We start from the raw sequence: 22757 nt of genomic DNA, 5'->3' as shown, positions 1-22757 counted from the left end.
AATGTGCAAGCAATTTTACAACCTTGTTGAAGTAGTCACTGCATTCGAGGAGCTCACCAAAACCGTACATCGTATACTAGATTCGGTTTGGATTATGTTGGTGGAACCATAGGCCACTTCAATGGATAATGCAGATAATCAACATTCGAATGAGATAGATGAAAATACAAATGATCTAGAGATTCACAACTCCCAACAAGTATCACGAAAAGGTCGTAGGCATAAGAAAATGCTTTAATCTACTGTAGAAAAAATTGTTGAACAAGGTAAAAAGAAACATACAAAAAATGTGAAAGAGAGATCACAAGCAAGTTCAGTGTTTAATTAATTTTATTATTATTGCTAAAATGCTTTATTATCACTTTATTGATTGCTATTTTTTTTAGCCACTTGTGGAATTATTTTCAGAGTTGAGTATTAGCTCTAACCAACCATACAACAAAAACGCAATTTGGAAGAACAATAGTTTTATTTATTTTTATAATAGATTTGTTACATATTGTAATGGAACTGTTGCATTTTTTTCTTTGTAATAGTTTTAATTTTGATTTTACATGTGGTTAGTACTTTTGCATTCAACATTCTGAGTTAGTTGAGAATTTGAGTTATTATTGGTTCATTCATAGAAAATGAAAATAGCAAGTTCTTCATTCATGGTATAATTAGATTATAATCAAACATGTTGCAATAACTTGTTTTAAAATCTGACTATAATCAAACTCATTCGACATGATAATCAAATTCAGCACATAGTACAATATTATAAAAATATTATTATAAGATAAATTAGTCTTCTATCAAAATTACTACAAACGAATCTATCAACGAACTTCTAACAAATACAAATTTGTCCAAAAAAAAACAAACTATCAGATACAAATTTTTTTAAGAACTAGATTAATTGTTTATTCATAATAAATTATAAAAATCTAATTTGAAGTGCAAAGGAATTATAAGTTTTTTTTAGATTTAATTACTCTGTTGGTTTCTATAATTTGGCAAAATTTTCAATTAGGTCCTTATACTTTTCTTCCTTTTAATTAGGTCCCTGTACCAATTTATTTTTCAATTAGGTCCCTACCGTGACCAAACAGTTTGATTTAACGGAATATTCCATTCCTAAATTAACGATTCTCTAACTTTTTCTTTTTTTTTTCATAATACTCTTTCACTCTTATTTTCTTAAAGACCAAAATAACCCTCCCAGACTTAAACAAAAACTGTTCATTCTCCCAAACTTAGAGAAAAGTCTCTTCACGTTCCTCCCCTTCTTCGTTCGTTGGTTGCACACTCCGTCATCTGTTGAGATCAACTCCACTGAAACATTGCTGGAGGGTTTCACTTCTCCGGTGTCACCGCCGTCATTGTAGGCGTTGCTGCTGCTTCTAGGTAAGACAACGCTTAACCTTGTCAGTCATTGAAAGGTTTTTCTTTTTTTTTTCTCTTGGAAAAAATCTTCCACTTGTTTATTAGAGGTTCGTTTTGTTTCTGAAAATGGTTGAATAGGGATTTATGGTATTGTATTTTTTTATTTTTAGTATGCAGTTATGGGTGATTCATATTTCACTATTGAGGTCCACCATGGTGGCAAATTTGTTGACAGTGGATACGGATTAGAGTATTTAGGAAGAATGGTTATGGAGAATTTACATATTGACATTGATGAATGTTCATTGCAAAAGATTGTGAGTGAGCTAAAGCAACTACGGGATAAGGGATATGCCAAAGTATAGTTAGGGGTGGAGATAGGTCAGGCAGCCTGTTAGAGGCCTACAGCCTGACCTAATAGAAAATAGGCCCAGGCTCAAGCTATTAAAAAATCTTATATTCTTTAAAAGGTCGGGCCTAAGCTTTTGAAATAGCCTGTTGGGCCGGCCTGAGCCTGCATACATACATATAGTAAAAATGCTATTAGATAGATTTGAACTTGGGTCTTCTATCATATGAAAATACCTTTATCCAATAAGCCATTTATCTTTTTAATTATACATGTGTATTTTTATTTTCTTAATATTTTTAATCTTTGATGTTGGAATATCAAAAGTGAATCAAATAAAATAATTCTAAAAACTTTCCCTCCATAGTAATAAAGAAATAAACATACACACGGTCATTTTCTCTTCTCTTCTCCACTCTACACGCTCTTCTACCAGACTACCATCCTCTTCATCTTCTCTTCATTTGATTGTACGTACTTCTTCTTCTTCTCATGTCATTATTTTTTATTTTATTAGTTTTTATATTTATTGTTATAATGTTAATTATTTTTTTCATCAATTAGGATTTTATTCTGTCAAAGATCTTCTTTTAAGTTCAATTTTTTTGTTTGTGTTGTGATATTGTTTTTATTTTTTCGAACATAAAATTTTATCAATTTTTTCTTCATTAGATGGTTCTTACTTTATGCCATTGATATGATGAAAGTAAAAAAAATCATGAGATAGTGTTGTTGGTTAATTTTTGTTTAGGCATTACAATATGCTTTAAAAATGGTTGAATCTGTAACTCTAAGTAATCCATTGGCCAATTCTATTTCTTTAAATAGAGAAGAAATTAATCGGTCAGTACCAACAATACCAACAACAGATACTGGCCAATTCTATTATTTTATATTTTATAATTTTAAAAATTAAATTATATCTTAAATTTAATTATTATTAAAAAAATAGGTCTATTGACAGGCTTCAAGCCAAGCCATATTTAACAATAGGCCAGGTTCAATACTCATTAAAAAGCCTATATCAGGCTACAAGTCAAGTTAAGGCCAGTATACTCTATTACAGGCCTGGCCTGTTAAGAGTAAAGTCTGGTCTAACCTGGCCTGTTTTCACCCCTAGGTATAGTACAAGGAACCTGGGATGGATTTGAAGTCAGGTCTTAGAGAGATGAAGTCTGATGGGGAGGCGATGAGGAAGGGGTCGAGGGCGGGCTGCACCTATGATTGCACCACCATCTCAGCCTCCAAATAGCCCTGCACCACCATCACAGCCTCCAAACACCCATGCACCACCATCACAGCCGGCCACCTTGCCTACACCAGCATCACTGTCCACCACCTTGCCTACACCAGTATCACTACTCACTGCACCAGCATCTCAACCTTTGTCAAAGACCAAAGTCTTTGGTGTGAGAAGAAGTGGAAGACTTAAGATAGGAGTAAGGAAGGCAACAAGTCAGCCACCTGAACATGTTGACCTCACACTTGATTGAGGCCGAAGACTCTTTAGGGTTTCCTTTTGATATGTATTGTGTTATGTAGGATTTTTAGTGTTCACCTGTGACTCTACTTTCTTTATGGTTTGGACCACTTTTATTATGTGGTGTGGACCACTTTTGTTGTGTGGGTAAAAAATTGTTATGAGTGGGTGAAACATTTATTTTGTGGCTATCTAGGTGTCCTGCAATATATAATGCAAAAAATAATGGTGACTAGTATAATTCAATGCATCTTTTGTTTTAGCTATTTTTTTCTCTATATCATATTTCTATGCATATTAAATAGCAAAAGAACAACTTTCATTTAGAGAACTTATACAACATTTCATATATATTTATTGCACTCAAAACAAACAGTACACTTTTGACTTATATAGACTATTACATTATCATCACAGCCATAGTTTCTACATCTTTACATATAACACTGCAACAATCAAAACACCAAATATCAAAATCAGCATAATTAGCATCTTGTTTTATTTTTTCATAGTATTTTCCATTTGAGCAAATTGCTCTTCGACTGAACTTAGCTCACCACACAACCTTTCTACACAAGCATCTATTTCTCCAACCTCTGTAATTAATCTCTCTAGTTCCACACTTAATCTATCTATCTTCCTTTCGTGTGCCTCCAATTCTCTAACCCTTCCAAATTCTTGCTGTGAATCGATTACTGCATCTTTCCAGACAATTTTTTTCTTTTCTATCAACCCACTCAAAAAATTTGCATCTCCTATTAGGGCAAGAAATGAACTTTCTGTTTGAATTTTTTGATGTATTTGAACTCTGAAGAATCAGAGTGTCTCCACAAAAGCAATGAACCCTCCTTTCCTTTTGCTTCAACCATCCACTCTTCTCATCTTCTTCATCATCAATCTACTCGAAGAACTTGCATTTTGGCATTCTCCCACAACCAACATACCTTCTTCCATGGCTTGCTACCGCCGAAGAAGACATCATAGCAACTGCCTCACCACAAAAACAAAGATGTCTCTTCTGGATGAAGATTTTCGAACTAGAGACTTCTGAAGATAAGTGACTTTAATCCATAAGTATTCACAAAGTAAGAGAAGCAAATGGAGGAAAAAAAGTTTGAGGAAGAGGTGAAGAGAGTGAGAATTCAGAACCCTACTGATTCTCCATGATTTGTAAGGGATAGACGAAGGGTATAAAGGTCAAATTATCCATTCTTAACGATTTTTGTAACGTTTACTGTCAATAAGGATCTAATTGAAAAAAATGGTGTAGGAACCCAATTAAAAGAGAAAAAGTATAGGGATCTAATTGAAAATTTTGCAAAACTATAGGAACCAACAGAGTAATTAAACCTTTTTTTAAGTAGTTAATTTTTACGTGAAAGAATAAAAAGAAATATAGTGTTAACGTGATCCATTCGAACATTTCTTTATCCCGGTGATGCAAAATGTCAAAGATAGATAATCAAATTTGAAATGAACAAATTTTGGTAAATTTAAGGGAGCTAATGAGTGGGGAAAGCTATATATTTGATTGGACAAGATGATAATACCAAAAAATAAAGTAAGAAGGGAGCAGGTAAATCTTTGCACTCAACATAGCATGATATTTTTAAGATCAATCATTTCAATATGTTAAAAACCTTCTTTTACCATTCATAATGGTCTATCTAACTGTCATTTATGTTCTTTAGTCAATGACATAAAAATGTTCTTTGATAAATTATAACTCACACTACCAAGTTGTCTCTCTGTAAATTATGATACAAGCTAAACTACTTGCAATGTCACAGATCATATGTAACAGTATAAGCAAAGGTAGATACTTGCAAATATAGCATTAAACTATGCTTCAATTTACAATTTTAATCTTCTTTATAATCAATTTTTTGTAAACAAAGGCAGAAAAACTTACAAATATAACACTAAACTTGAGTATAATCAAACTCAATAAACATGATAATTAAATTCAATAGTAAAAAACAAAAACAAATATGATGTCAAAAAATTGATGACTGATCTTTGTATCAATAAATTTGATCCTATTTAACTTTTCACTACATTTAACTGATCTTTTCTCAATCTTTCTAGTTCACTACCCTAGAAATCAATCTTAAATAAAATTTTTACAATCAATTCCTTCTTCCTCGATGTGTCCCAAAATTTTCTCGAACTTTCCTTCCTTCATCTCCAATTATTTTTTCCAAGGTTGCCGTCCCGACATTTGCATACATATTAACTTGGGAAGCTCCTAGTTTTCTTTGTCTTGGTGCTTTTGCCTCCTTCGTGGTATCCAAGCCTTTTTTTCTTTTCTTTTTCTTTCTTTCCTTTTTATTGGCAATTTTTGGGACTTTTTATGTTGTTTTTCCATTGTTTTTCCCTTTCATTTTTTCATAGATTTTGTATTCCTTTGCTAGCTCCAAAATCTTAGTTCGACAATCATTTTGTAGGTATAGGAGTATTTATAATTTTGCATGATATTCTTTCTTAATTTGTGGCAATCCTCCTATTATTTAAATCAAACCACACACTAAACTAATTTCATCAACTAAGATTTAGTCACTTCTTCAAGCTACAAACAAGTTCAGCAACCAAAATCAAACTTCAGCAACTATAATAATCAAACACATTACTTTTAAAAAAGCTAAAACTCATGCTATAATCAAACAAATTCTACAATCAAATTCAGTAACCAAAATCCAATGAAATTCACCAAACAATGCACACATTTTAGAAAAAAAATTATATTAGTTCATTGTGACATGACTTTGGATGGTTCCCACAATTCTATCCATTTCATTACAAACAAACCACAATCATGCAGGTTTGGTTGTTTGGGCAAGTCCATATACGATATTACTAATTCATCAATTACCATTACCTATTATAATAACTACAACAATAACATCTTATTCCTGTGCAATCCATCACCAAACTGCACACTTTCAAGTGCTATGTTGTATATCTATCTAAGCTTAGAACACTTAGCTACATTGATAGCATATATTTTAATTTCATTGTAAAATCAAATATCAAAATCTTTGAAATAGGTGACCCATTCAAGAATGTAACTGAAGAGCATGAGCCCATGCTTTCAGAATTCAGAAAAAAAAAACTCCAAACGCTTTGAGAGAAATCATGTTGAAAAATCCAAGGGGTCCCAGATTTAGGAGAGCATTCTTGTTGTATGCATTGGTAACATTTTTGTTGCCAATAAATATAACAATGACTCGAGATAAATTTTTTCATTTGTAATTGATGTTGATAATTCAATGAAGTACACTTGGATTAGATGCATTATTGATGGCCTTATTGATGGAGCTAACAACTTCAAACAAGGAGTGGTGTCAAGTTTGAATGGATGCATATATGTGCTTCAGGTATTTTTTATTTAAACTAATTTTGTGTTTGATTATTATCTAAAGCATGTTTGATTATAATCTAACTTTAATTAATTGAATTCAGATTTTATACTTCTATAAGTAAAAATATAGACCCTTTGATTTTGAGAAAGAACCACAATCGCCTTGCCTTTTCCATTGGACAAAGGATAGAATTTTTTACCAATTAGCATTAGAAAGAAAAAGTCTATTAGTACTTATATTGTCCACTCTCCAAAATTTTATTTTCTATATATAAACTAATTACACACGTGTTATAGGGGCTGGTTAAGTCAAGGGAAGAGTAACATGTGCCTAAACAGCCAGTCCAACTAAAGAAAAAGGTAGTGAAAGAGGTTTTCAAAGTGGAAAAACAGCAAAGTGAGAAGAGAAAAATGGTAGACAGTCTTAACAATGACAAAAGAGACCTGAGACAAGAAATTCTACAAAATTAAAAAGAGAAAAGAAGCAAGAAGTAAACACAACTTCCAATAAAAAGTAAGTTAATTTGGTAAACAATACATGTTTTGTTTATTGACATCCTTTGTGTTTGAAGTAGCAAATAATAGTAATTTATTTTGTGTGTCAATGTGATAATTCGTTGGTTGTTGAATATGTTTTTAGTTTGATTACATCTTTTGATTTTGGTTGCTGAATATGTTTCTAGTTTGATTACATCCTTTGATGAACCTGCTTGTTAAAAGATCCAAACCATAATCAAAATTTTCAATTCTATTATTCTCTTTTATTTTTTACATTATAGAAGCTGTTATTTTATCATTCTCATAGTTCTGCAGGTATTTTCTCAATTGTTCTGAATTTTCGTTTTTAGATTTTTTTTTCTTTTAGTTTTGTTCTGATTTTGGTTCTGCGTGGATTCTTTTGTGTGGTTTTGATATAAGTAATGTTCATCTTATCTGGGTCAATGTTTAAGTTTGTGATGAAGATGCAATGTTACATTATCTATTGTAGTTTATTTTTTAATATTATGTTATTTATTTAGTTTCAAAATGTAAGATTTTCACATAAAAAAGTTAACTTGATATAAAAAAGAATGAAAAATAAATTAAACTATTTACTTAAACTCAGGATTTTAGTTGCTGAATATATTTCTAGTTTGATTACATCCTTGTTTTTTTTTTTGCATTATCCACTGCCAGAATATTGAAACTGAAAAGGAAACAAGCTGTTCACTTAAGTAGAATGTTGAAAGTGAAAAGAAAACACACTCACCATCTGTGCCTAGCTTGAGTTCAATTTCATCAAACACCTATGACCTTAGATTCAATTGATGTTCGAACCTAATAAGTGTTGGATTCAAAGACATCATCCCTAAATCAAACAATGGATGTGCCAATAGAGGTGTTAGAACCAATTGTTGAGGAATTAGAGTTGGATTCTGATATGACTGAAAAATTATACGATTGGGTGATGGACAAAAAGAAAGATGGAGAGGAGATTGTGACAATATTTAGTGGGCAGTGCAATGTCTTCCTTAAAAGGACTAATGCACAAACAATGAAGCCACGAAATCAAATAGATAATTAGGTTAGTAATAAAAAATATTTTGTTTAGTATAAAGTATTTATTTTATTCTTGAATTTGATTATTTGGTTACTAATTGTTTGCTTTGCTTGTATTAAGGTGGTCAACTATTATTCATGCATGCTTAATGAGTTACAACAAACAAAATTCAAGAATGATATATATTGCTTGAATATAGACCCAATGCTAAAAAATCTCATTATGTATCTCTTTTTTTTTATTTGACAGATTTTGTTCTATTCTAACTTATGACCAATTTGATATTAATTGTAATTGTTTGAGTTTTTATAAAGATAGGCAGGGTGAGAAGAGCTATACATCACTTGACATAGAATGTGCTTCTATAATTTCAAATTTCGACAAAATTAGGATGCGAGGAAAAATTTTTTTTTTTACCTTTTTGTTATAATCGTCATTGGTGGTTATATGCATTAGATGTTTTTAATAAGTTTTATGTTCTATACGCTTTGTTCACATCTAAGACTGTTGAACGGCAAGAAATAAATCAATATGTTGTAAGTTTGTTTTGTTATAACAACTTTTATTTAGGTATGGATATTTGATTATCATTTAAATTTGACAATTTCATGGCTTTTTTAATAGGTAAGTTATCTTGACAACATGATAGTAATTGTGAATCTTGGATATGTTCATACTTCCTCAACTCCAACAATTGAATATATGGATTTTCTCAAACAACTAAACCTGCATGATTCCCTTTCATTTTTTCATGGATTTTATAATCATTTGCTAACTCTAAAAACTTAGTTCGGCAATCATTTTGTGCGCATAAGAGCATTTGCATGATGATATTCTTCCTTGATCTATGGCAATTCTTCTATTATTCAAATCAAACCACAATCATGCAGGTTTGGTTGTTTGGGCAAGTCCATATATTCAATTGTTTGAGTTGAGGGAGTTTGAATATATCCAAGATCCAAAATTATTATCATGTTGTCAAGATAACTTGCCTATTAAAAAAAATCATGAAATTGTCAAACTTAAATGATAATCAAATATCCAGACAAATAAAAGTTGTTATAACAAAACAAACTTACAACATATTGATTATTTCTTACCGTTCAGCAGTTTTAGATGTGAACAAAGGATTTAGGACATAAACCTTGTTATTACAAACATCTAATGCATATGACCACCAAAATTTGGGATTTTAGACGGACATCCTATGTCAACTTATGTATAGCCCTTTCTACCCTACTCATCTTTATAAAAACTCAACAACTGCAGTTAGAATCAAATTGGTCATAAATTAGAATAGAACAAAATTTTTCAAATAAAAAAAGAATAGATACATAGTAAGATTTCTTACTAGTAGGTATGAATTTATGTAATATATATCATTCTCAAATATTATTTGTTGTGACTCATTAAGCATGCATGAATAATAGTTGACCATCTTAATACAAGCAAAACAAACAATTAGTAATCAAAAAATCAAATTCAAGAATAAAATAAATACTTTATACGAAACAATATTTTGTATTACTAACCCAATTATCTATTGATTTCGTGTCTTCATTGTTTGCCCATTAATCCTTTCAAGGAAGACATTGGCTGCCCACTAAATATTGCCACAATTTTCTCTCCATCTTGCTATTCGCCCATCACTCAGTCGTATAATTTTTCAGTCATATCAGAATCCAACTCTAATTCCTCAACAATTGGTTCTAACACCTCTATCGGCACATCCATTGTTTGATTTAGGGATAATGTCTTTGAACTCAACACTTGTTGGGTTGGAATATCAATTGAATCCAAGGTCATAGGTGTTGGAGGTGTTGAAGAAAATTCAACTTTAAGGTCGAAGCTAGGCATTGATGGTGAGCGTGTTTTCTTTTCATTTTCAATATTTTGCCTTGGTGAGCAGCCTGTTTCCTTTTCAGTTTCAACATTCTAGCGGTGAATAATGCAAGAAAAACTAATGATATAATCAAACTAGAAACATATTCAGTAACTAATATCATGAGTTTAAGTAGATAGTTTAATTTATTTTTCATTTTTTTGTATATCTAGTTATTTTTTTGTGAAAATTTTGCATATGAAATTAAATAGATAACATAACATTGAAAAATAAACAACAATAGATAACATAATATTGGATCTTCATCACAAACTTAAACATTAACTCAGATAAGATGAATATTAATTATATCAAAACCACACAAAAGAATTCATGTAGAACCAAAATCAAAACAAAACCAAAAGAAAAAAAATTTTGAAAACAGAAATTTAGAACAATTGAAAAAATACCTACAGAACTATGAGAATGACAAGCAGTGACTTATCAAATTCAGAGGCTGAATTATGCACAAGATTGGTGTCTATAAAATAAAAAACAGAAAAGAATAATAGAATTAAAATTTTGATTATGGTTTGGATCCTTTAACAAGCAAGTTCATCAAAGGATGTAATCAAACTAGAAACATATTTCGTAACCAAAATCAAAGGATATAATCAAACTAAAAACATATTCAGCAACCAAGAAATTATCACATTTACACACAAAACAAATTCCTATCATTTGCTACTTTAAATACAAAGGATGTCAATAAACAAAACATGTATTATTTACCAAATTAACTTACTTTTCATTGAAAGTTGTGTTTGTTTCTTGCTTCTTTTCTCTCTTTAATTTTGTAAAATCTTCTTGCCTCATATCTTTTTTGTCCTTGTTAGGATTGTCTACTACTTTCTTCTTCTGAGTTTGTTGTTTTTTCACATTGGTAGCCTCTTTTACAACCTTTTTCTTTGGTTGAACTGGCCGTTTTGGCACAAGTTGCTGCTCCTTTGACTTAATTAGCCCCTATAACACATGCGTAATTAGTTTATAGATAGAAAATAAAATTTTAGAGAGTGGACAATGTAAGTACCAATGGACTTTTTCTTTCTGATGCTAATTTGTCAGAAATTCTATCCTTTGTCTAATGAAAAACTCAAGGCAGTTGTGATTCTTTCTCAAAATTAAAAGGTCCATATTTTTGCTTGTAGAAATATAAAACTTAAATTCGATCACTTAAAGTTAAATTATAATCAAACATGCTTTAGTTAATAATCAAACACAAAATTAGTTTAAATAAAAAATACCTGAAACACATATATGCAACCATTCAAACTTGACACCACTCCTTGTTTGAAGTTGTTAGCTCCATCAATAAGGTCATTAATAATGCATCTAATCCAATTACTTCATTGGATTATCAACATCAATTACAAATGAAAAAATTTTATCCCGAGTTATTGTTGTATTTATTGACAACAAAAATATTACCAATGCATGCAACAAGAATGCTCTTCTAAATCTGGGACTCCTTGTTGAATTTTCCAACATGATTTCTCTCAAAAAGTTTGGAGTTTTTTTTTCTAAATTCTAAAAGCATGGGCTCATGCTCTTCAATTACCTTTTTGGATGGGTCACCTATTTTTAAAAATAAAATAAGAGAAACACGATTATAATCAAATATGCTGCAATAACATGTTTTAAAACATCAAACTCATCAACATGACAATCAAACTCAGCATAGCACGATATTTTTAAGATTAATAACTTCAATATGTAAAAAATTCAGCAACTAAGTCATCAGTAATGTAAGATTCAGATTCAATATATAGTTATACTCCTATACCAATCAAGTGATATTAAAAATAAAATTTTTACAGTCAATTCTCACTAATAAAACTAAAGGATTTTAAAGAAATTTTAATTATTACCGTATGAACACAATCCCAAGACAGCTGCCAGTGATTCTCAAGTAACATTTACTTTTCTTATTGGAGTGAGAAGATGAAACTTGGAGGGATTATAGGCGTTGGCAAGGGACAAAATCAAATCATGGTTCAAATTCCCCTTGAGAATACCCAAGAGGGATCCAAAACTCATTGCTCGGACCTCGTTGCGTTGTGCATCATTCAAATAGTCGAAAAAAAGTGTCACTAACAAGTTTGGTGCGCATCTCATGTCAACATAACACTACATTAATGAAAATAAACTTTGTCAACATAGAAAACAAGATAATCAAAATATAGATGTTAAATAAATAACAAAAAACTAAAGACAATATTTTTCTCCACTCCATCTCCTTCGAAACTTCTTTGAATATATTTTTTCCTTTCTTTTCTTTAATGTCCTAGTTTTCTGGTTTTCTTTCTACTCGTTTTGGTGCAGTCTTTTTTTGCATTTTTCAAAACTAGAAAATTAAACAATCAAAATCCAATTAAATTCAAAAAGTAAAAACAAAAGTTAAAATTCATGCAATAATCAAATATCAAGTATGCTATAATAAAAAATGCTATAATATCATGTTTTAAAATTTGAACATAATCAAACAGACTTCAAATCATATCACAAAAAATTTAGTTATAATCAAATATGCTGTAATATCATGTTTTAAAAATTAAGCATAATCAAACTCATTTAATATAATAATTAAACAGACTTCAATTCATATCACAAAAATCTACTTATAATCAATTAAAAGCAAAATTTAAAAAATAAGACTCCAACTCATATCACAAACAGACTCCAACTCATTTTTTCCTCTTATGAAAATTAAAAATAAAAATAAATTCTTTCTTTTCTTTCTCCTATTTAAGAGTGATCCATAGTTCAAAGATGGTTAATGTATAAGGCCCTCCTGGTAAGGCCTGATTTGAGTTAACCCTATAACTTCAGAAGTTTTATTAATCTCACAAAAGAATGAACTATACAGATGGATAGCATTTATAGGTAGATATACATATACGATACTACTAATTCACCAATTACCATTACCTATTACAATAACTACAATATAACATCTTATTCCTGTGCAATCCATCATCAAATTGCACATTTCTAAGTGCTATGTTGTATATTTATCTAAATTTAGAACACTTAGCTACATTGACAGCATATATTTCAGTTTCATCATAAAATCAAATGTCAAAACCTCTTGAAATATAAGTTCTAAGACAACACAATGCAAATGTATGCAACAAAATCAATGATTTAATGACAATGCTAGGTATTTTTAACTCCACGATCATAAATATTTCGATTTAGATGTAAATTAAAGCTAGATAGTAGATACACATCTATTGAAAATGCCTATGTAGACACCAATCTATGGAATCATATTCATGCAAAAACTCAAAAGAATAATCACCAATAAACTCATTCATGTACATAATTCAACCTTAAGGATTAGAATTATTTCTACCAAAATATACGTCCTATATTTTCAGATTCCCAATAAATTCAGCTACTCAATAAGGTTAAACATAACAAACTAAGTATCTACTTTGCACATAACACTGTACACAAAAAAGAAACAAAACTAGATAGCTAACATCCATAGGTGACCATTAAATTTATCAAAACAACTATATTATCAATCAGCAATTGTGAAAATTAGCGTACTAACACTCCATTTCGAAACCATTAACTTAAAAATCCAAGTAAAAAGGTATTTCAGCTAAAAATAGAAGTAAACTCCACATGCATTGAAAATTTTAGAGAACTAGAACACACAGAGCTATCAGCTAAGTTGAAATTCCTCGAGTAGAATTTAAAAATCGAAAAAAAAATAAGATAATGCAAAAAATAAACTCCACATGCATTGAAAATGTCAAAGAACTAGAACACACAATATCCTCGAGTAGAATTCAAAAACCGAAAAAAAATCACGATTACGCTACAAATATTAATCATCCGTTCCTGCTCATTATTGTGTAATCAAGCTGAAGAAGCTTAAACGAAGAATCAAAAGCACAAGGAGTAAAAGTTTACCTTGCAGAGTCAAACAAGAAAAATGCAGTCGAAGAAGTTCTCGTCTGAGACAGAGAGCACCGCGTCTAAGAGAGAGGAAAGAGAATCGTAACCGCATCTAAGAGACAGCAAAGGAGAATCGTGTCACTGGAGAGAAAGAAAAGGAGAGGAGAGAGGGAAGAAAAATCGCGCTTGAGAGTGAGAATGAGGAAGAAGGATCGTGCCTGAAAATGAGAGTGAAGGAAGGAGAAAGAGGGATGTAGGTTTTAGTACAGCGGGTAAAGAGTGAGAATGGAGTTTTTGTAAAGAGTGAAAGTAGGGCTTTGATTTTTAATTTTGTATTGGTATACGTATATAAATATAATAAGAAAAAGTATATGGAACTAAGAGGTTACCAGTCAAAAACTAAACAAAATCACATTAATTTATATTAATAATTAATTTTAAATTTTTTAAATTCAAAATTTAAAAAATTTAAAATTGATTAAGTAAACCTAATTAAAACCTATAAAAATCTTCCTCTTCTCTCTCACATTAACCTACCCACCTCCAACAATCACACACACACCTCTTCCCTCCCACCATGAAAGAATTTACCTGCCTCCGACCACCGCTCCATGGAAGAAGAAGAAAGTAGGAGTAGCCCGTTACAAGGACAGCAGACACCTCAATCACACCCACTCACCATATTCTACGATGGCAAGATTTCCGTTTGTGACGTCACTCACTCTCAAGTACGTACATATATATTTCCTCCGATGATGAAATATTAATTGAATAATGTTATGTGCTGTTTTGATGATTAAAGAGACTGTAAACTATACAATTATATAAATATAAAAAAATATTCATTAATATGAAAAAAATATTCTAATACTTAACAAAAGAAATATCCAGTTATATTTTAACAAAAATAATTAAATATCTATAAAATTTAAAAAAAATATAGAGACATTCACATTTGCAATACAAAAAATTTGAAAAATTTATAAAAGAACATCCATTTAGTATGAAAAAGAAACATTCGGATATATTAACTCGTAAAGATTTTGGATTCATTCAAAGGTATTTGGCTGATTTTTTGCTAATACTTTTTAGTTTCCTAGCATTGTTCATATAATAACTAAAAATAATGACCAAAAAGTGGTGTGCATGTAGCATAATTGTTAATATAATTAAGTACAATTTTCAATGGGAAGATTTAGAGTCCGTTTGGCAAACAGCGAAAGCTACTTTTTTTTCTTTTGAATTATAAAAAGTCACAATAAGAGTGTTTGGCACTATTTAAAAAAAAAGCTTTTAATTTTCCAAAGAGTTAATTCACAACTTTTTGAAAAAATAGAAATATATGACTTATTTCTCTCGATAAGTCATTCTATCATTTTTCTAAAAAAAATTAACTTTAAAATAAAAAAAATCTACTTTTATTTTTGGCTCTTTAAAATTGTTTCATGTTTCTACTGTAAATATTTTTCCTCCACTACCATTTTTACGCAAGGTTCCATCTGTTAGAAGCATTGACCTTCCACCATTATTTTCACTCAATGTTCTATCTACTGGAAGTATTGGTCATCCACTACCATTTTCACGTAATGATTCATCTGGTGAAAGTATTGACCTTGCAACACCATTTTAAAACAATGTTCCATCTGAATCACTTTATATATTTCTTTCAGTTATTTTTTTATTATTTTACCATTCTATTTTTATTATTAAATTTGTATTTAACATTGTGTGTGATATAAAATTTAGTTTTAATTTTATTTTTTTCACATGTAATTTATTTTTATATAACTTATTATTATTTTATAGTTAGTTATAACAAGTTCTTGAGTTATTTATCCAAATGCTATAATTTTAAAATAAGTATTTTTATAACTAAAAATTTAAACACAAAATAACTTATTTATAAATTACTATTAATAAAAGTTCTTATAAGTTAAGTTCTTTTTTTTAAAAGAATTTATTTAAGTTGTTATTGGCTAAAAATTAATTTTGAAATGAGATTGATTTGGTGTAAACAAGTTCAGCACCATCTATATCTATCATGTGTCTCGATTGGTCTGTTTTTTGCGGATTCCGAAAAGGATGTGAAAAACAAAACACTAAAAATAACAAAAAAATTTCTCTTAGATTACGAGAAATTTGAAATCTATATTCTCGTATTTCACTTACAAATCATATTTTGAACCGCAAAAAAGATTTTCATATATTACAAGAAAAAAAAATGAAAAAATCCCCTCCAAAATTAATAAGATATATGTATATGTCTTTAATTTTTTAATTTAGTCTCTTTTTAATTTTTATTTTTTTTAAATTTATATTTTTTATATTGGTCCTCCCAAAAAATTTTCTAGTTCTGCGCCTACTTCTCTTAGATTGCGAGAAATTTGAAACATATATTTCGTATTTCACTAGAGATCATATTTTGAGGCATTACACCAAATTTCGATCCATATCTAAAATTTTCAGCCATAATTTATACCTTTAGTAACGAGTTTAAATTTTTAGAAATGTAATTTTATTACATCTTTCCATAAAACATTAGAAATAGCTTTGCTATTCTTCACCAAATAGAATCTCTTGCCATTATACTTATATATGCCAAATTTAATAATAAATAGCACCAATCACCAAATGTAGGAAAAATTATGCTTTGCCAAATCTCATACATTATTTATAATTTTTAAGAGACTCATCAAACCACTTTGAATCATATAGAAACAAAAAAGAAGTGCTATTATTATGGCCAAACCAACTAGATAGATATGGAACAATGGACAAGGGGTAAACTAAGCAAATTTTGAGAAACATTAGCATTATTATTGCATGATGATGTATGCAAATCCATGCTGAGACAATTAAAACCCGCTTAATATTGTAGAAATTATGAAATTCAAAATAAATATCAAGTATACTAACTAGTTCCTCTTAGATGAATCAAGCAAACAAAGCTTTTGTGTATCCATTCTCTAGTTACAAAAATGCTAATCTAATTTAAACAAAAAAAATGGAAAGAATATACTATGTATATTTTTTTTTTCCTTTTTTTCTTAAAAAAAATAAATCATCATGTTCTTCAATCTCAAAGTAGACCTTGTTGCAGCTCTTGAATGTGCACTCAATTTCAAGCTTCCTCATCTTCAGTGAACTGCTAAAACTCATTTTCATTAGTAAACATCTTTGCATGCATTTCAGTTTCAACCAAGTGCTGCTTCATCAATGGAATGAGATATCTCCATTAATCTTACACTTACACATTCATGCATATATATGCATGAATAATCCCTCATGTTGGTATAAAGAATTGAATTAGAGCTGATGCTAATATATGAAGATGACATTGCCAAAATTTGGTTGGATGAATGTGTTTTTCTTAAATCATTTTTCTATACATCATGAATGTTAGTGGTGCCTAGCAATTTCTCGTCCTCTTTCTCGCTTTCGACGAGTTGAATGCCACTGGATCGTGTTGTCTTATTCACCTCCTTTTCAACTCTGAAGAAGATCCACTGGAACCGTCGGAACATCTCCAAAAGAGTGATTGCAAACACTGTCAAGTAGTTATGCCGGAGATGCGCAGATAGTTTGTACGTCCACGAGCCGCGCAGAATAAAGTTGCTTCCAATCATCCAAAAATATATCTGCAACTCAGAAGTCGGATTTGTGAAATAAAAACGTGTGTTGTATCTTTCAAATAATGATGCTTCTTGAACATATGCAAGTGCAAGGTGATGATACTTATGCAATGCAAGACTAAACATGTTTGAACTATTCTCTTTGTAATAAGATGAATCTGCTTTTCTTACCCATTGTCGTCCGTGAAGCGCGTTCGAAACTGCACTTGGTCTGTTAAACTTGAAAATGCGCGAAAAGCCACTGAAGACAAGGAAAAAAATTTCTCAACATAACACAAACTTGGCATTAGAAGTAAGTTCCACACCTATATGTTCATTTCAATCTATTTGTTTAACATCTTTATTAAGCTTAAGATATAGTGACTATGCAAATCTGTAATGTTTGTCACTATTAATTTGAAAGAAGGTAGATTTGGTACCTTAAATCCCAATCTCTGGTTATATCCCAGTAAAATGAATAGAGCGAATTAATTAAACTCGAGAATAGCCACAGTGGCCGATAAATAGTTGTCCATTTCTCGGGGAAGACGTGATACTTCAGCGCCGAGAGAAAAATCACTGGGAATGCTGTTGAATATTTTAGAGCTGGATAGCAAGTAAGAAAGGAGTTAGAATACTTAGCAGGGTTAAAAACAAAAAGATCAATTACCATTGAAAAGGCAAGTTTTGTCTTTAGTATCTTTGTACTGACGAAGACATTGCAATAAACGCCACAAATAAGGAAGAACAAGAGCCATTGGGATTGCAACAGAGTGACTACCACAGACCGAATCGGCTTCAAGCCAAGCAATTGTGGCGACCTGCATATCATAGAAAGTTAAAATACTTTCAAATACCGTGTCGAAGAAGTTTTTATGTATTCAAGTCACCAAATAAAATAACAGAGTGGGAAAAGAAAATCATGTACCGTGAGATTTAAGACACAAGAACAAAGTAGAGATTGACAAGTAAATAGCAGTAAAGAAAAAGAAAACTTGGTATATTTTTTTCCATTTAATTTAAAAACCATATATTACCTGTTTGTTCACCATCCTACAAACCGATCGCTCCAAATCTGAAAACACCTGTATGAAGTAAACAATTAAGAACAAAAATATACAAAGAGGAAGAGACTATTAACCCAAAAAGTATCGTGGACCACAGTGGTAAGTTTCTTTAACATTTACCATATGACTAAAGCGGTAAGGTGGTAATCTAAGCATTTTTAATGTGAATGCCCAACTAAGATATAAATTCACATTTAAGGTGACATGAAATAAGAGGAAAAATTCAGAAAGAAGTTTACTGTTAGATCATTTGTCGTACCTTTGACATGGAGGTTAAAATATCAGCCACAAAGAAGTCAGGAAACGATATTGGCTGTATGAAGAGTAAAACCATTATTAGTGAGACAAGTTGATAAGCTATAGAAATGGCAGGTGAAAGAAAATCAACTGAAAAACTTATGTACACTAGTAGAATCGTTGATTCAAACTAGTAGCCTCAGGCTAGAAAAGGCAAGGAAAAGAAGATGAAAGAAAACCGGTTGGACCTCGCAGATTCTTATGAAATTAACCAAATGCAAGCATAAGACGAAAAAGTTCATAGTTTTCATGGCAGTCAAGAAGCTTGCCTGCAAAGGAAAAGCTATCCGCCACAATGTCCTCAAAAAGAAGTACCGAGAGGACAAATAGAAAATATCAAAGGGAAAGATCATGATAACAGCGAACAGAATGTAGAGAAGCACCTGCATATGAAGGGAACATGATCAGAACATAAGGTAGTAAAGATTCTCGCATGAGAAGATCACAGAAAGCAATTGATTTGCTCGAATCTAGAAAAAGTTATTTATTGCCTTTTAAAAAAAGTAATTTATGTCTACATAATATCATAACCAGAAAGCAGCCCATACGCAAAGAGGGAAAGCATGTCATACATTTTATGTAACTCAAAAGATGACAAGGAATGTAAAAAATGCTTATGAATGTCATCTTTAAGCAATAAGTCAGATTCAACTTAAAAGCTAGAAGGAAATAACTTAGGAGATACTTAACAGGTTGAGATGCAGCTAATGATACTTCCCCGTGAGAATATAGATACAGATAGGCAGTCATGCTAGTAGGGACAAGAATCGTCATCCAAGTGCTACACTGAAAATAACACAAATATGGTTAATAGACAGAAACTTAGACAAATTTTATCCAAATCAAACCACTGCAAAAACTTCTAAGAATAATGGGCAAAGCTGCTATGATCAATATCGCTAGATAGCACAAAGTAGATGGAGATTGACAGTCATTAAATCAAGGAGAAACTGAATGAAGGAATACTTTGCATAACCGTTGTTAAATCTGAAGATTAAGTTGCAAATGTCTTGACTTGAAGGTTTTGTTTGGTCATATATATATATTCAAATATTAGAAAGATGGGCATGGGAGATATTCAGATATTGGCACCTCATATTATTATATTCATAGTTTATAGACTTCAGTTATTTTTAATTGTGACATTTACCTGATGATATAGTACTAGTATGCACTAACAGTGCCATATTGTCTAGCATATAATTCTCTCTAATTATATATGTAATTTTCTCAACTGTCAACAACCCATATAAGGCATTGCAAAAAACAAGAATCAAGTAAATCATCAAACAATTTTCCCTGAGTAAAAAAATGTTTGTTTCCAAAAGTATGCAAAAGAATCCAACTACCTTCCATATCTCTCTGTGAGTGAGGTGGTTTTGATCAATTTCAAAAATCTTCGGATAATTTATACTTGATTGTAGGAATACCCACAAATTGACTCCCCAAAGCCAGACCATCATAGTCTGAAACAATGATAATAAAATTATCAGGAAAAGTTCCACAAAAAAATTGTGTTCAATGTATGATATATACATATAAAAGAATCCATGTATAACTCACCACAAGAAGGAGAGGGTTATAATACAAAAATGCCTCGTATAAAAACAGATCTCGCAAATTCGCATCCATTCTCATGACAGAGTCCCAACCAACCTGGTGCAAGGACAGGAAAAAAGTGAGAGGTGTGAAATAGGTAAAGAAATTCACTGGTACAAGGGAAGAATATAGATGTTAGAAAAGAGAAAAGATAGGTTCTGACCTTGCAGCAAGTAAGTCCCCACATCAGAAAGAGTACCATCTGCAAAAACAAATGAGCAAGACAGACCACTTAAGGCCTAAGGGAGTAGTATTTAGAACTCAATCGTAATTTATAGATGATATTTTAACAGACCTTGAATCTCCACAGAAAAGTGGGAGAAGGCAAAGCCTTTTCCATAGGTGCCACTATGTTCTTCATTGTATCAGCACTATTCAATTATAGGACCTTCAGGATTCAGCTGAAAAAAATTATAAAAATTAGCAATCAAAATGAGGATGTAAACATAAAACGAAAAGAAAACAAAGCTTTTGGGATAAGGTTAGGGGAGGGAGTTACCAAACAGAAACAAAATTGAATCTAAGTGCATCAACGATGGTCTGCACTTGCAAACACAGCATAAATCCTAGCATCTTTTTCACCACTAGCGGAGCTCACACTTTTAACAGAATTCTGATTCATGTCTAGTTGTCCATGACAAGCATTTAGAAATGCATGCTCTACTAAAGATGATAACGAAAAGCCACTGTAACTAGTAACTCCATTGTTTTCGGAGTTTTGTCTAAATTGCTTTATATTTGCTTCAAAAGTTTAATTAGTTATTATCGGTTATTAAGCTTCTACTCCTAACATTATGGTTAGAATATATAGAAAATTGGTCGATGTCTGCCGCTAACGAGGTGTCTTTAAATCTTCACATACAACACAACTACCATAGTCACACCTACTATACATACCAATGATTCAGTACTAGTCAATAAAATAGTAGCAGCATTATCCAGGTAAAACACTACGATGTTGTTTGATTCATATGGGCAACCTCAATCAACATGAAAATTGCTAGTTATGGCTACCGTTGTATTATCCAACCAGAACTCCAAATTCCTTGGAGTAATCAATTATCAACTATGGACACTTGAAACAGGGTGTTCAACTATTCATCATATCCAACCAGAATTCATGGAAATGGAGTTCCAAGCTGCTGAAGAGAATGCCCCCTACATTATATCATACAAAGTCCAATTTCAATCCCAAACTCCCACTCAAATCATCCTACTTTCCATATCAAAAATCAATGTAGAGAGCTCACAAATTTGGCATGCACTATAATATAATTCCAATTATTCAGTACACACCACAATCAACAAGAACCAAAAGTCCACAACTATAATAACAAGAGCTCATGAATTTAGCTAGCACTTCAACATCAGTCAAATCCATTTTCGCAATCCTCCAACAAATCTTAAAGCTAGCAACAAACAGAATCCCAACACATCTCCAAGTAGCACTATCCAGCCACATCATGTCACACAGAGTGCAAAATAACAGAGCAAGGGATAAAAAACAAAAACCCCAGGTCATGGGAGGCAGCAAAATCAAAACTTGGCAGCAACCCATCATTCAGAATCCCATATTACATCTGAAATTCAAATAATAATAATAACAAAAAGAAGATGGGATTGAATCAGATCAGTTACCTGTTGCTGTTGCTATGGTCAGAGAGGGGGAGAGTCAGATCTGAGAGCAGAATTGTGGGGAACTTTTGAGGCGCAAATCACGCTAAACATGACAGAATGGAATGAATAAATGAATGAATAATTGCAATTGGGATGATGATGAAGAAGATGGTTGCGTCGATTTCAAAGCAGGTTGCTTGCTTGCATTGTTGGCAAATGAAGATTTGGAGAAGAAAAAACAAAACAAAAAAAACAAAACAAAAAACAGAGAAACCGTGGCAGCGGCAGAGTTGTTATTAATAATATAATTATACCCCCCACTCTTTCTTCGTCACTGTAATGAAAGAATTTATACTATGAGTTTAAAATTTCAAAGTGACTGCACTTTGTGTGCCCAAAAAAGTAAACAAAAAAAAAGTTGTAAGCATTTATATTATTTTTTCAATTTAGAAAAATATTTTTACTGATATGTTATCAATATGTATGTATTTTTATACTCTATTATTTATTTCGTTTAAAAATAAAATAGGTATATAAATATCTCATTTACAAATAGAATTTAAAAAAAATTGTTTAATTACTCTGTTGATCCTGTAATTTTATAAAATTTTTGATTAAGTCTCTATACCTTTTTTTTTAATTGGATCCCTGCACTAAATTTTTTTTTTCAATTAAGT

At 31.0% G+C, this 22757-nt stretch overlaps 1 protein-coding gene and 1 long non-coding RNA gene across 4 annotated transcripts; both read right to left on the bottom strand.

Annotated features, from left to right (window-relative positions):
* Nucleotides 1–10692: 10692 nt before the first annotated feature.
* LOC127746795 (uncharacterized) lies at nt 10693–14174 on the bottom strand. Of its 2 annotated transcripts, none has more exons than XR_008008575.1 (3): nt 13905–14174; nt 11849–12107; nt 10693–10943 (listed from the first exon to the last, which is right to left on the bottom strand). It is a non-coding gene; the product is annotated as an uncharacterized LOC127746795 (long non-coding RNA). The 2 variants fall into 2 exon arrangements; XR_008008574.1 differs by lacking the exon at nt 10693–10943 and adding an exon at nt 11182–11555.
* Nucleotides 14175–16736: 2562 nt separating this feature from the next.
* LOC107485614 (uncharacterized) lies at nt 16737–22369 on the bottom strand. Of its 2 annotated transcripts, XM_052261182.1 has the most exons (14): nt 22102–22369; nt 20963–21621; nt 20759–20864; nt 20627–20665; nt 20428–20520; nt 20214–20330; nt 19555–19650; nt 19134–19247; nt 18827–18880; nt 18538–18585; nt 18171–18321; nt 17941–18106; nt 17693–17762; nt 16737–17527 (listed from the first exon to the last, which is right to left on the bottom strand). In XM_052261182.1, the coding sequence occupies exons 3-14, from the start codon at nt 20822–20824 to the stop codon at nt 17273–17275; spliced, it is 1269 nt and encodes a 422-aa protein (XP_052117142.1). In that variant the 5' UTR covers nt 20825–20864; nt 20963–21621; nt 22102–22369; the 3' UTR covers nt 16737–17272. The 2 variants fall into 2 exon arrangements, with proteins under 2 accessions (XP_052117142.1, XP_015961639.1); XM_016106153.3 differs by lacking the exon at nt 20963–21621 and having other exon boundaries at nt 22102–22368.
* Nucleotides 22370–22757: the final 388 nt, after the last annotated feature.

Source organism: Arachis duranensis, chromosome 4 (assembly GCF_000817695.3).
Source record: "Arachis duranensis cultivar V14167 chromosome 4, aradu.V14167.gnm2.J7QH, whole genome shotgun sequence".
Classification (NCBI taxonomy): Eukaryota; Viridiplantae; Streptophyta; class Magnoliopsida; order Fabales; family Fabaceae; genus Arachis; species Arachis duranensis.
The sequence above is the reverse complement of the archived record's forward strand: the minus strand, read 5'-3'. Positions and strand labels throughout refer to the sequence as shown.